The sequence below is a fragment of the Pongo pygmaeus genome, chromosome 2 (assembly GCF_028885625.2).
Source record: "Pongo pygmaeus isolate AG05252 chromosome 2, NHGRI_mPonPyg2-v2.0_pri, whole genome shotgun sequence".
Taxonomy (NCBI): Eukaryota; Metazoa; Chordata; class Mammalia; order Primates; family Hominidae; genus Pongo; species Pongo pygmaeus.
Window position 1 is genome coordinate 188,202,185 of NC_085930.1, and position 14,557 is coordinate 188,216,741.

The 14,557-nt window shown below is 42.2% G+C and overlaps 1 protein-coding gene across 2 annotated transcripts in view; it reads right to left on the reverse strand.

Moving 5' to 3' along the window:
* Positions 1-14,557, reverse strand: part of ZMAT3 (zinc finger matrin-type 3) — a 48,347-nt gene that overhangs the window by 11,082 nt on the left and 22,708 nt on the right. For both annotated transcript variants that reach the window (XM_054482364.2, XM_054482362.2), the window contains exon 2: positions 2,287-2,406. In XM_054482364.2, coding sequence (XP_054338339.1) covers positions 2,287-2,406 — 120 coding nt within the window. The remainder of the gene's footprint in view (positions 1-2,286; positions 2,407-14,557) is intronic.

Genomic DNA, 14,557 nt, shown 5'->3' on the forward strand with positions numbered 1-14,557 from the left:
GGAGCCCACTGAAAACAGCCCCCACTGTGGGTAGCTATTCAATTCTAGAGCAGCCTTCAGAAACCAGTGACAGGAAAACTACGCAGCTTGAAGATCTCTCTGGGTATCTTTTTGTTCTCTGATTTGGTTTTTTATATATCTCATTTTCCCCACAAATCCATGAGAAGGAAGAACAGCCAGAATTGCTACCCACACTTTTAAATACCAAAAACTAACACTCAGAAAAGTAAAATGATACAAGCTGGTTAGAAGCAAAGGTCTACGATCAAAAGAAATTCTCGGGCCGGGCACGGTGGCTCATGCCTGTAGTCCCAGCACTTTGGGAGGCCGAGGTAGGTGGATCACCTGAGGTCAGGAGTTCGAGACCAGCCTGGCTAACATGACAAAACCCTGACTCTACTAACATAACAAAAATTTGCGGGGTGTGGTGGCAGGCACCTGTAATCCCAGCTACTCAGGAGGCTGAGGCAAGAGAATTGCTTGAACCCAGGCGGCGGAGGTTGCAGTGCGCCGAGATCGCACCATTGTACTCCAGTCTGGGCAACAAGAGCAAAACTCCATCTCAAAAAAAAAAAAAAAAGAAAGAAATTCTTGCTCCACCACTTTACAAAACATGTAACACCATGGAAAGTTACTTAGCTCATCTAAGCTTCTAATAAACTTCCAATGAGGCTGAAACTGCTGACCTATGGACACCAATTTGAGTACTATGGCCAATACCTCTAAGTTGTTGCAAGCATTAAATGAGGTCAGGGCCTGGGACTAAAACGAAGCAAGTGAGACACTTGCCTTGGGCTCAGAATTTAATGGAGCATCAAAAAAACCTCAGTAATCAAGATTAATAATACTTTAATGGATTTTTTTCATTAAATTTTCTTTTTATTTTTTTGCGATAGTCTCGCTCTGTCGCCCAGACTGAAATGCAGTGGCACAATCTTGGCTCACTGCAACCTCCACCTCCCGGGTTCAAGTGATTCTTGTGCCTCAGCCTCCCAAGTAGCTGAGACTACAGGCACACGCCACCACACCCAGCTTAAAAAATTAAATTTAATGCAAAAAATTAAGGATGAATAAAATACCAAAATTTTACATTCAGAATCAGTAACAACAGTGCCATGCCAAGTCATATTGCAGCCTAGGGCAAAAGGAAAATCAGTAATACTTATTCTAAGTTTTCAATGTTTTTGTTCACCACTATTTTACATCAATTTTACATTTCTAAAATATTGTATTAAATATCTATCTTTATTACTGAGTTTTTTGGCTCCTTCTTAAATTTTATGCCCAAGTTTAGTGCATCCATCACCTCACTGTAGTCCCAGCCCTGACTGAAACAACATATGAAACATGTTCAGCACAGTGCCTGGCATGATATGTACTCAATTATAACTATTATTATTTATGACCACTGTATTGTTTTATGGACATATAACACTTCAAAGACAGATTAAGAGTAGACTCCATGTTTCAGAGGCTACTAAGGTACAGGAATATCTTGCCTAAATCACCTGTTCTATCTTCCAAAGAGCAAAAGAACTTGGTTTTCAAGCCTGTTTCATAATAGCAAGGTCCAAAACATGTTTACACAGGCTCTCTGAATAGAGGTAAGCAATAAGCAATCTCAAACACCTAATTTTGCAACTGGAAGACAAAATCTGAAATAAATGGGATGAACTGCAATAAAGGAACACATGTTTGAAAATCTCTCTTTTCATTTTGGGGTTAGCCTAGACATTCAGGATCATTTAGCCCAGAATTTTTTTTTTTTTTTTTTTTTTTGAGACGGAGTCTCGCACTGTTGCCCAGGCTGGAGTGCAGTGGTGCAATCTCGGCTCACTGCAAGCTTCACCTCCCGAGTTCGCGCCATTCTCCTGCCTCAGCCTCCCGAGTAGCTGGGACTACAGGTGCCCGCCACCACGCCCGGCTAATTTTCTGTATTTTTAGTAGAGATGGGGTTTCACCATGTTAGCCAGGATGGTCTCGATCTCTTGACCTTGTGATCCACCCGTCTCAGCCTCCCAAAGTGCTGGGATTACAGGCGTGAGCGACCGCACCCAGCCCATTTAGCCCAGAATTTTAAGAAATGTATAAAGACTCATGTAACAATAGCCTGCATTAAATCCAGCACTGTAGTTCAAGGAGTTAAAAGTACCAAGCAGCATCTTTCAGGATTATTTTCCCAACTGTACCCTAACGGACACATGGACGACAAATGTCATCCGTAACCATTTGTGCATACTACAGCTTCCACCCTAATGCTGCTTCACCCTGACACACGCGTCTCACCTGCTGAGGGACTGGAACAACTGGAGTAGCTGCAGGCTCAACCACATTGCTCATTCTAGCAGGAGGAGGACAGCTATTTGCTGCATAGTAATTTCGGAGTTTCTTACCATGATTTTTACCCTAGAAACAAAAATAAAATGAGTACAGCAGTCCCCCCTTATCTTCAGTTTCAGCAATTTCAGTTAGCTATGGTCAACTGTGGTCCAAAAATATTAAGATATTTTGAGAGACAGACCACATTCACATAATTTCCATGACAGTATATTTTTATAATTGTTCTTTTTTCTAGTTAATTATTGTTGCTATTCTCTTACTAGCCCAATTTATAAATTAAACTTTATCATAGGTTATGTATGTACAGGAAAAAAAAACACATATAGAAGGGTTCAGAAATATCACGGTTTTAGGCATCTACTAGGGGTCTTGATATCTCCTACGGATAAAAGAAAACTGTAATCACCCTGAGAAAGTGTGTCAAACTGAGTTAATCAATGTATTTACTTAATCACTTAAAAAAAAAAAAGAAAAAAACACAAGTAATACTAACTACATTTTATTCCTTCATACATACACAACCCTGGGGGTAAACAGACTACTATAGTGCTAGATTTGATTGCTAGATCTTGAAGTAAAAGAGCCTACCCTTTGGCTCTAACAGAACAATTAAATTTATCTGGGAAAGACAAGAGAACACAGCCAAAGGAAATTAATTTCCTATATGTTTCTTAAAAAGTATCACATTGGCTGGGTGCGGTGGCTCACGCTTGTATCTCAGCACTTTGGGAGGCCAAGGAGGGTGGATCACCTGAGGTCAGGAGTTCGAGACCAGCCTGACCAACATGGTGAAACCCCATCTCTACTAAAAATACAAAAATTAGCTGAGCGTGGTGGCACACGCCTGTAATCCCAGCTACTCGGGAGGCTGAGGCAGGAGAACCACTTGAACCTGGGAGGTGGAGGTTGCAGTGAGCTGAAATCACACCACTGCACTCCAGCGTGGGTGACAAAGTTAGACTCTGTCTCAAAAAAAAAAAAAAAAAAAAAGAAGTATCGCATTTTCCAGTGACTTATGTCCTCACCCAACTTCTTGCCATTTATATGCCACAGTTAAATATGAATTTCATGACACTCTGATCTAATGTACTTTATAAGTTAGTAATGAAATGGATAATCCAATTATTCTTTAAAAATTGCACTTACAGAGTATCTTTTTACTTACAAAGGATGTTCATTGCATTTATTCATTTGCTGCTCACAAAAATCTTGTAAGAGGAATTTGTTAATATTGTCCATTTATGACAGCCAAAGAACTGCGATCCAGAGACTGTAAGGAGCTTGCCCCCAGCTCCCTTCTCAAGGGCTAAATAGCACAGCCAAAGCCTAAGACAGGCCTTCCAAATCAAAGAATGGCCCCTTTCCACTACAGCATGATGGCTTCAAGATGGACTAAGAACCTCTACTAACATGAACTTGCCTTTCTCATCACATATTATTAGTCACATGATTATATTCCTTGAACTGACACAAACTAGTGGCAAGGGTCAATAGTACAAAAGCATTCTAAATAAGGGTAAAACAGTATATTATTCTTTAAACTGCATTGTAAAACTCAAACCTGCAGGCAAACATTTATTCACCATCTATTTATATGCTAAGCCCTAGAAATAAACTAAAGACTAGCACATAGAGGAGGAGACAGACACATAAGCAGCTAAATAGAGTAATGAACTAAGATCCATCTTCTCCTCACTTCAATACCCTAAAGGTGTGTTACCATGGTCACAGTGAACTCCAGAGTTAAATCCACTGGTCACATATGTGCCTTCATCTTACTGGAACTCAAAGTGGCATGATACAGTTCATTTCCTTCTTGAAACATTCCTCCTCCTATCATCTGTACTCCTTCTTCCCTCCCCATCTCTCCTCCTCTATCAGACCTCTAAACTCTACAATGTCCAAGGACCCACCCTTGGCCCTCTTCTATTCTCTGACTCTAGGTTATTCTAACCAGACCTATAGCTTTCAAATACCATGAGTAAGTTGGTGACTCCCCAAATCATCAATCTCCATTCTTGACCTTCAGAACCATATATCCAACTTCCTCCTGGTCATCCATACTTTCACGTCTTAAGAGGCATATCCAACTTAAAATAACTTTTGATTCCTCCTCCATAGAACTTTCTCATCACCACCATCACCACCACCACTAGTCATCCACAGTAGGTAAATGGCACCACCATCCACAAAGTTACCCAAGAAAAGCCAAGGGGTCCTTTTCCTGATTCCATCCTTCCCTAAGCCCAACACATTCAACCCATCAGCAAGTCTTGTCATTCAAAATACATCCCAAATCACTCCACTTCTCTCCATGGATACTACAAATACCACAGTAATCCAAGGTACCAACATTTTTCACTTGCAGTAGGTAACGGTGGTCATTTGCAGTAGGTAACAACTCCTAATTGGTCTCTGCTGTTAATCTTGTCCTCCTAGAATTCTCTTCATTATAAACCAAAGTAATAATTCTTGACATGAATCAGTTCCATGTCACTGCCTCACATAAAACTCTTCCAATGGCTTTCTGCTATACTTAAAATTGACAAATCTTACCTATAAGGCCCTACACGATATGGCCCCGTCTAATTGACAAATCTTACCTATAAGGCCCTACATGTTCTGGCCCCATCTAATTGACAAATCTTACCTATAAGGCCCTACATGATCTGGCCCCGTCTACCTCTCGGGTCTTATGTCAGACAGCACTCCTTCCTTTCCCCTGCTCATTATGCTCCTGGCTCACTAGGCTGCATGTGCTCCTTAAACATGCCAAGCTCATGCTAGGTCCAAGGCCTTTGTACTTAACTGTTCCTTTTGCCTAGAATGTACCTCTTGCAGATCTCTGTATGGATGGCTCCTTCTAATCTTTCAAGTCTCAACTCAAACTGGACCTCACTCACTCTCAAGTGTCACAACCATTCCCCCTCCCCACACCACACACACTCCATCATATTACCACACTGTCCGGTTTTATTTTATCTTAGTACCACTAATCACTATCTAAAATAATATAGTTTGTTGACTTGTTTTTTTTCTCTTTCCTCCGCTCTGTAATGTAGACTCCTTGAAAATGAGGACCTCATCTGTCTTGTTTACTGTTCTAATCCAAATGCCTAGAATGGTTTCCAGAATATAGCAAGCAAGCAATAAATAACTGTTGGATAAATGAACCAAGTATTATAATGAAGATAATAAACTGCTAGAACACAGAGAAGGAATTTCTTATTCCTGCCTGAATGTATCACGGAAGACTTCCCTGAAAAGGGGGCCACTGACTCATCTTTTTAAATGAGCAAATGTTTACAGGGGAGGTAAGAAGTAAGGGAAAAGAAAACTGTGCACCAAGAAAATAGCATGAGCAAAAGCCCAGCCTTCTGTGTTGAGGGGCTACAAGGAGAGATAACGGGTCTTCTAGATCCTTTGGAGGAGAGGCAGAAATTGAAATACACAGGGGGCTCATTCTTAATGCCTTTGCCCACGATAAAGAACTTGGACTTCAGAGGCAGAAAGCAGCCTCTGAGGAACTTTAAGCAAAGAAGTGCATGACCTGATTGTATTTGATAAAGATGAGCATCAGGGTAGCACACCAAAGCTGAAAGCTGGGAAGATACACAGAGGAGAGTCAAGGACAAAATCCTAGACACTACAACATAGAGTCTAGTAGAGAATGAAGATCCAGAAAATGCGATGGAGAATGTCTAGCCAAAAAGTAAGATAAAAATCAGACAGTATGTTATCATAGAAGCCCACAACCAAACTGGAGTTCAAGAGTGTGGTCAGGATGAAGACAGACTCTCAGGAATGATCTGAATGTGGATGGTATTTAAAGCTATGGAGCCAAAAACCATCACCTAGACAGAGTGGAGACAGATAAGAGCTTGAGAAATGGGCCTGAAGCAAGATAATGGCTGGATAAAGGAGAAAGACACAGGAACTATGAAGAAGGTAAGAACAAGTAATAGCATATTGGATAAGAGGGTAGAAAGGAGGTGAACCACAGGGTAGATGGAAATATTTATGAAAAATTTTTAAAGGTGTGGGGAGGAAAAAAGGCTTTGGGGAAGAAGATAGAGTCAACAATCTCAATCTCAATATGAGATTGAGACAACCGAAAGACATCTTAATGAATCCAAGAGACAGTGCAATGTGTGGCTTAGTGACAGCAACTGGAGACAGACAAATTCCTAGGCAGACAGGGATGCGTCCCTGTGAAACCCAACCTTCATGCCAAAGACAGTTTAAAGACTGAAAACTGAGCTGCCAGTTCCAGGTGGAGTCCACAACCAGAGTAAGAACTTCCTCGATGCCTTTTAGGCAATCAAATGGTGCTTTTTCCAAGCCCACCCATGAACCAATCAGCACGCACTCCCCCATTCTGAGCCCATAAAAATCCCAGACTCAACCTCACAGATGGCAAACCTCTTTTGGGTCCCCTCTCACACAGAGGGCTAATCACTCTTGGGCCCCCTCTCCGCTGAGCACTTTCCTTCTGTTGCTCAATGAAATTCTCCACCCACTCACTCTCCAGTGTCCATGTACATTATTCCTCTTATTCCTCTTGGTCACGAGACAAGAACCTAGAATAGGCCGACCTGTAACACACACCCATTCACTGAGCTGCGGGTGGTGGGACCGACTGAGCTGTAACATGCCCCTGTTCGCCAAGCTGCAGCTGGCGGGAACAATAGAAAGCTGCAACATTTCTTGGGAGGTCAGATCTTGGGACTCCCCGGGTAAGAGCTGTAACACCCCTTGGGACTCTGCCATTGCTGACATCTCTGCGTTTTCAGGCACCACCCACATTCCCCTCATCTAAACAACGACACCCAATGCAGAAGCTGCTGGCAACACACCCAGTGGAGCCACGGGCTGAGTGCAGATCCCTCAGCAGGCACAGGATCCAGGCCAAGGCACAAGCCGAGCATAGCCTGCCAGGCTAAGTGGGCGGAGTGAGCTCGGTGGAATGAGGCCCCAGGCAGAGGACACAGCAGCCACAGAGATTTCCGGCTGGTGAAGCAGCACCAAAGGAATCCTTACACTGCAACCCTCCCTCCAGCTCACTGAGCAACGGGGGAGAAAAAGCCAGTGTGCCACTTCCTCCCGCTTGCTGAACTACAAAAGCTCCAACATTAGCACTAAGGAAGTCAAGGCTAAGAAGGTTTAGAAATCTTCTAAAAACAGGTGAGAATTTGAATCTACAACTCTGGCGGAAGATAACAGGGTTAAATAGTTACTGACTACCCTCTATGTTATGGCAACCATTCTAAGAAAAGGAGATAAAACAGTGAACAAAGGCAAAGTCTCTGCCCTCAAGAAGCTTTTCTAGGGGACATAAACAGAATATATACATGGACATATATATATGTACACACACACAACCAAAGAAAAAAGAGTGACAACTGCTCTGCAAAAAATAAAACAGGATGATATAACAGATAATGGACAGGCACAGGGTGGGGTGGGTAGACAAGGCTTCTCTGGGGAGATACATGTCAGCTAAAAGCTGAAGCATGAGATGGCTCCAGCCGTGCAATGTAGAGAAAGGGGGAAGAGCTGGGCATCAAGAGACCCACTTGCTGTGCTAAGTCTGAGATCCCTTTCAGATGTCCAAAGAGAGACCAACCTGGAGTTTACGAACGAGGTCAGGTTAGAGAGAGAATCTGAGGAGTTATCAGTATGTAGGTGGAATTTACAACCATGGAACTAGGGCCAGGCACAGTGGCTCATGCCTATAATCCCAGCACTTTGGGAGGCTGAGGCAGAAGGATCACTTGAGTCCAAGACTTTGAGACCAAACTGGGCAAAATGACAAAACCCCGTCTCTAAAAAAACAAAAATGAGCCAGGCATGGTGGTGCAAACCTATGGTCCCAGCTGCTGGGAGCACTGAGGTGGAAGGATCAGTTAAACCGAGAAGGTTGAGGTTGCGGTGAGCCATGACTGCAACACTACACTCCAGCTGGGTGACAGAGCAAGACCCTGTCTCAAAAAATAAAATAAAATACAAGATGGCCAAATAGGAACAGCTCTAGTCTGCAGCTCCCAGCATGATCAACGTAGAAGACGGGTGATATCCACATTTTGAACTGAGGTACCTGGTTCATCTCACTGGGACTGGTTGTACAGTGGGTACAGCCCATGGAGGACGAGCTGAAGCAGGGTGGGGTGTTGCCTCAACCGGGAAGCCAAGAGGTCAGGGGATTTCCCTTTCATAGCCAAGAGAAGCAGTGACGGACTGCACCTGGAAAAACAGGACACTTCCGCCCAAATACTGTGCTTTTCCCAAGGTCTTAGCAACCAGCAAACAAGGAGATACTCTCCCGTGCCTGGCTTGGCAGGTCCCACACCCACAGAGCCTCACTCACTGCTAGCGCTGCAGTCTGAGATCAAACTGCAAGGCAGCAGCCTGGCTGGGGGAGGGGCCTCAGCCATTGCTGAGGCTTAAGTAGGTAAACAAAGTGGCTGGGAAGCTCAAACTGGGCGGAGCCCAGCAAGGCCTACTGCCTCCAGACTCCGCCTCAGTGGGCAGGGCTTAGCTGAACAAAAGGCAGCAGACAACTTCTGCAGAGTTCAACGTCCCTGTCTGACAGCTCTGAAGAGAGCAGTGGTTCTCCCAACATGGTGTTTCAGCTGAGAATGGACAGACTGCATCCTCAAGTGGCTCCCTGACCTCTGTGTAGCCTAACTGGGAGACACCTCCCAGTAAGGGCCAACAGTCACCTCATATAGATGGGTGCCCCTCTGGGATGCAGAGTCCGGAGGAAGGATCAGGCAGCAATATTTGCTCTTCTGCAGCCTCCACTGGTGATACCCAGGCAAACAGGGTCTGGAGTGGACCTCCAGCAAACTCCAACAGACCTGCAGCTGAGGGACCTAATAGAAGGAAAACTAACAAACAGAAAGGAATGGCATCAACATCAACAAAAAGAACATCTACACCAAAACCCCATCTGTAGGTCACCAACATCAAAGACCAAAGGTAGATAAAACCAAAAAGATGGGGAGAAACCAGAGCAGAAAAGCTGAAAATTCTAAAAATCAGAGTGCCACTTCTCCAAAGGATCATAGCTCCTCACCAGCAATGGAACAAAACTGGACGAAGAATGACTTTGACGAGCTGACAGAAGTAGACTTCAGAAGGTCAGTAATAACAAACTTCTCCAAGCTAAAGGAGCATGTTCGAACCCATCACAAGGAAGCTAAAAACCTTGAAAAAAGGTTAGACGAATGGCTAACTAGAATAAACACTGTAGAGAAGACCTTAAATGACCTGATGGAGCTGAAAACCATGGCATCAGAACTTCGTGACACATGCACAAGCTTCAATAGCCGATTCGATCTAGTGGAAGAAAGGCTATCAGTGATTGGAGATCAAATTAATTAATGAAATAAAGCAAGAAGACATGGTAAGAAAAAAAGAGCAAAAAGAAATGAACAAAGCCTCCAAGAAATATGGGACTACGTGAAAAGACCACATCTACGTTTGATTGGTGTACCTGAAAGTGATAGGGAGAATGGAACCAAGTTGGAAAACACTCTTCGGGATATTATCCAGGAGAACTTCCCCAACCTAGCAAGGCAGGCCAACATGCAAATTCAGGAAATACAAGGAATGCCACAAAGATACTCCTTGGGAAGAGCAACCCCAAGACATGTAATTGTCACATTCACCACGGTTGAAATGAAGGAAAAAATGTTAAGGGCAGCCAGAGAGAAAGGTCGAGTTACCCACAAAAGGAAGCCCATCAGACTAATGGCGGATCTCTCGGCAGAAACCCTACAAGCCAGAAGAGAGTGGGGGCCAATATTCAACTTTCTTAAAGAAAAGAATTTTCAACCCAGAATTTCATATCCAGCCAAACTAAGCTTCATAAGTGAAGGAGAAATGAAATCCTTTACAGACAAGCAAATGCTGAGAGATTTTGTCATCACCAGGCCTGCCTTACAAGAGCTCCTGAAGGAAGCACTAAACATAGAAAGAAAGAACCAGTACCAACCACTGCAAAAACATGCCAAATTATAAAGACCATCGATGCTATCAAAAAACTGCATCAATTAACAGGCAAAACAACCTGACAGCAAACATCATGACAGGATCAAATTCACATGTAACAATATTAACCTTAAATGTAAATGGGCTAAATGCCCCAATTAAAAGACACAGACTGGCAAATTGGATAAAGAGTCAAGACCCATCAGTGTGCTGTATTCAGGAGACCCATCTCATGTGCAAAGACACACAGAGGCTCAAAATAAAGGGATGGAGGAAGATCTACCAAGCAAATGGAAAGCAAAAAAAAAAAAAAAAAAGCCAGGGGTTGCAATCTTACTCTCTGATAAAACAGACTTTAAATCAACAAAGATCAAAAGAGACAAAGAAGGCCATTACATAATGGTAAAGGGATCAATTCAATGAGAAGAGCTAACTATCCTAAAAATATATGCACCCAATACAGGAACACCCAGATTCATAAAGCAAATCCTTAGAGACCTACAAAGAGACTTAGACTCCCACACAATAATAATAGGAGACTTTAACATCCCACTGTCAATATTAGACAGATTAACGAGACAGAAGGTTAACAAGCATATCCAGGACTTGAACTCAGCTCTGCACCAAGCAGACCTAATAGACATCTACAGAACTCTCCACCCCAAATCAACAGAATATACATTCTTCTCAGCACCACATTACACTTACTCTAAAACTGACCACATAACTGGAAGTAAAGTATTCCTCAGCAAATGTAAAACAACAGAAATCACAACAAACTGTATCTCAGACCACAGTGCAATCAAATTAGAACTCAGGATTAAGAAACTCACTCAAAACTGCACAACTACATGGAAACTGAACAACTTGCTCCTGAATGACTACTGGGTAAATAATGAAATGAAGGCAGAAATAAAGATGTTCTTTGAAACAAATGAGAAAAAAAACACAACGTACCAGAGTCTCTGGGACACATTTAAAGCAGTGTGTAGAGGGAAATTTATAGCACTAAATGCCCACAAGAGAAAGCAGGAAAGATCTACAACTGAAACCCAAACATCACAATTAAAAGAACTAGAGAAGTAAGAGCAAACAAATTCAAAGGCTAGCAGAAGGCAAGAAATAACTAAGATCAGAGCAGAACTGAAAGAGATAGACACACAAAAATCCCTTCAAAAAATCAATGAATCCAGGAGCTGGTTTTTTTAAAAGATCAACAAAATTGAGAGACCACTAGCAAGACTAATAAAGAAAAAAAGAAGAATCAAATAGATGCAATAAAAAATGATAAAGGGGATGTCACCACCGATCCCACAGAAATACAAACTACCATCAGAGAATACTATAAACACCTCTACACAAATAAACTAGAAAATCTAGAAGAAATGGATAAACTCCTGGGCACATACACCCTCCCAAGACTAAACCAGGAAGAAGTTGAATCTCTGAATAGACCAATAACAGGCTCTGAAATAGAGGCAATAATTAATAGCCTACCAATCAAAAAAAGTCCAGGGCCAGACAGATTCACAGCTGAATTCTACCAGAGGTACAAAGAGGAGCTGGTACCATTCCTTCTGAAACTATTCCAATCAATAAAAAGAGGGAACTCATTTTATGAGGCCAACATCATCCTGACACCAAAGTCTGGCAGAGACACAACAAAAAAAAAGAGAACTTTAGACCAATATCCCTGATAAACATCGAGGCGAAAATCCTCAATAAAATGCTGGCAAACTGAATCCAGCAGCATATCAAAAAGCTTATCCACCATGATCAGGTCAGCTTCATCCCTGGGATGCAAGGCTGGTTCAACATACACAAATCAAAAAACATAATCCATCACATAAACAGAACCCATGACAAAAACCACATGATTATCTCAATAGATGCAGAAAAGGCCTTTGACAAAACTCAACAGCCTTCATGCCAAAAACTCTCAATAAATTAGGTATTGATGGAACGTATCTCAAAATAATAAGAGCTATTTACGACAAACCCACAGCCAATATCATACTGAATGGCCAAAAACTGGAAGCACTCCCTTTGAAAACTGGCACAAGACAGGGATGCCCTCTCTCACCACTTCTATTCAACATAGTGTTGGAAGTTCTGGCCAGGGCAATTAGGCAGGAGAAGGAAATCAAGGGTATTCAATTAGGAAAAGAGGAAGTCAAATTGTCCCTGTTTGCAGATGACATGATTGTATATCTAGAAAACCCCATCGTCTCAGCCCAAAATCTCCTTAAGCTGATAAGCAACTTCAGCAAAGTCTCAGGATACAAAATCAATGTGCAAAAATCACAAGCATTCTTATACATCAATAACAGACAAACAGAGAGCCAAATCATGAGTGAACTCCCATTCACAATTGCTTCAAAGAGAATAAAATACCTAGGAATCCAACTTACAAGGGATGTGAAAGACCTCTTCAAGGAGAACTACAAATCACTGCTCAAGGAAATAAAAGAGGACACAAACAAATGGAAGAACATTCCATGCTCATGAATAGGAATAATCAATATCGTGAAAATAGCCATACTGCCCAAGGTAATTTATAGATTGAATGCCATCCCCATCAAGCTACCAATGACTTTCTTCACAGAACTGGAAAAAAACTACTTTAAAGTTCATATGGAACCAAAAAAAGAGCCCGCATTGCCAAGACAATCCTAAGCCAAAAGAACAAAGCTGGAGGCATCATGCTACCTGACTTCAAACTATACTACAAGGCTACAGTAATCAAAACAGCATGGTACTGGTACCAAAACAGATATATAGACCAATGGAAAAGAACAGAGGCCTCAGAAGTAACACCACACATCTACAACCATCTGATCTTTGACAAACCTGACAAAAACAAGAAATGGGGAAAGGATTCCCTATTTAATTAATGGTGCTGGGAAAGCTGGCTAGCCATATGTAGAAAGCTGAAACTGGATCCCTTCCTTATACCTTATACAAAAATTAATTCAAGATGGATTAAAGACTTAACTGTTAGACCTAAAACCATAAAAATCCTAGAAGAAAACCTAGGCAATACCATTCAGCACATAGGCATAGGCACAGACTTCATGACTAAAACACCAAAAGCAATGGCAACAAAAGCCAAAATAGACAAATGAGATCTAATTAAACTAAAGAGCTTCTGCACGGCAAAAGAAACTACCATCAGAGTGAACAGGCAACCTACAGAATGGGAGAAAATTTTTGCAATCTACCCATCTGACAAAGGGCTAATATCCAGAATCTACAAAGAACTCAAACAAATTTACAAGAAAAAAACAAAGAACCCCATCAAAAAGTGGGCAAAGGATATGAACAGACACTTCTCAAAAGAAGACATCTATGCAGCCAACAGATACATGGAAAAATGCTCATCATCATTCGTCATCAGAGAAATGGAAATCAAAACCACAATGAAGATTCACACCAGTTAGAATGGCAATCATTAAAAAGTCAGGAAACAACAGATGCTGGAGAGGATGTGGAGAAATAGGAATGCTTTACACTGTTGGTGGGAGTGTAAATTAGTTCAACCATTGTGGAAGACAGTGTGGCAATCCCTTAAGGATCTAGAACTAGAAATACCATTTGACCCAGCAATCCCATTACTAGGTATATACCCAAAGGACTATAAATCATGCTACTATAAAGACACATGCACACGTATGTTTACTGAGGCACTATTCACAATAGCAAAGACTTGGAACCAACCCAAATGTCCATCAATGATAGACTGGATTAAGAAAATGTGGTGGCCAGGCACGGTGGCTCATGCCTGTAATCCCAGCACTTTGGGAGGCCGAGGCAGGAGGATCACAAGGTCAGGAGATTGAGATCATCCTGGCTAACACAGTGAAACCCCGTCTCTACTAAAACTACAAAAAATTAGCTGGGCATGGTGGCGGGTGCCTGTAGTCCCAGCTACTCCGGAGGCTGAGGCAGGAGAATGGCATGAACCCGGGAGGCGGAGCTTGCAATAAGCCAAGATCGCGCTACTGCACTCCCGCCTGGACGACAGAGCAAGACTCCATCTCAAAAAAAAAAAGAAAATGTGACACATATACACCATGGAATACTATGCAGCCATAAAAAAGGATGAGTTCATGTCCTTTGCAGGGACATGGATGAAGCTGGAAACCATCATTCTCAGCAAACTATCACAAAGACAGAAAACCAAATACCTTATGTTCTCACTCATAGGTGGGAATTGAACAAG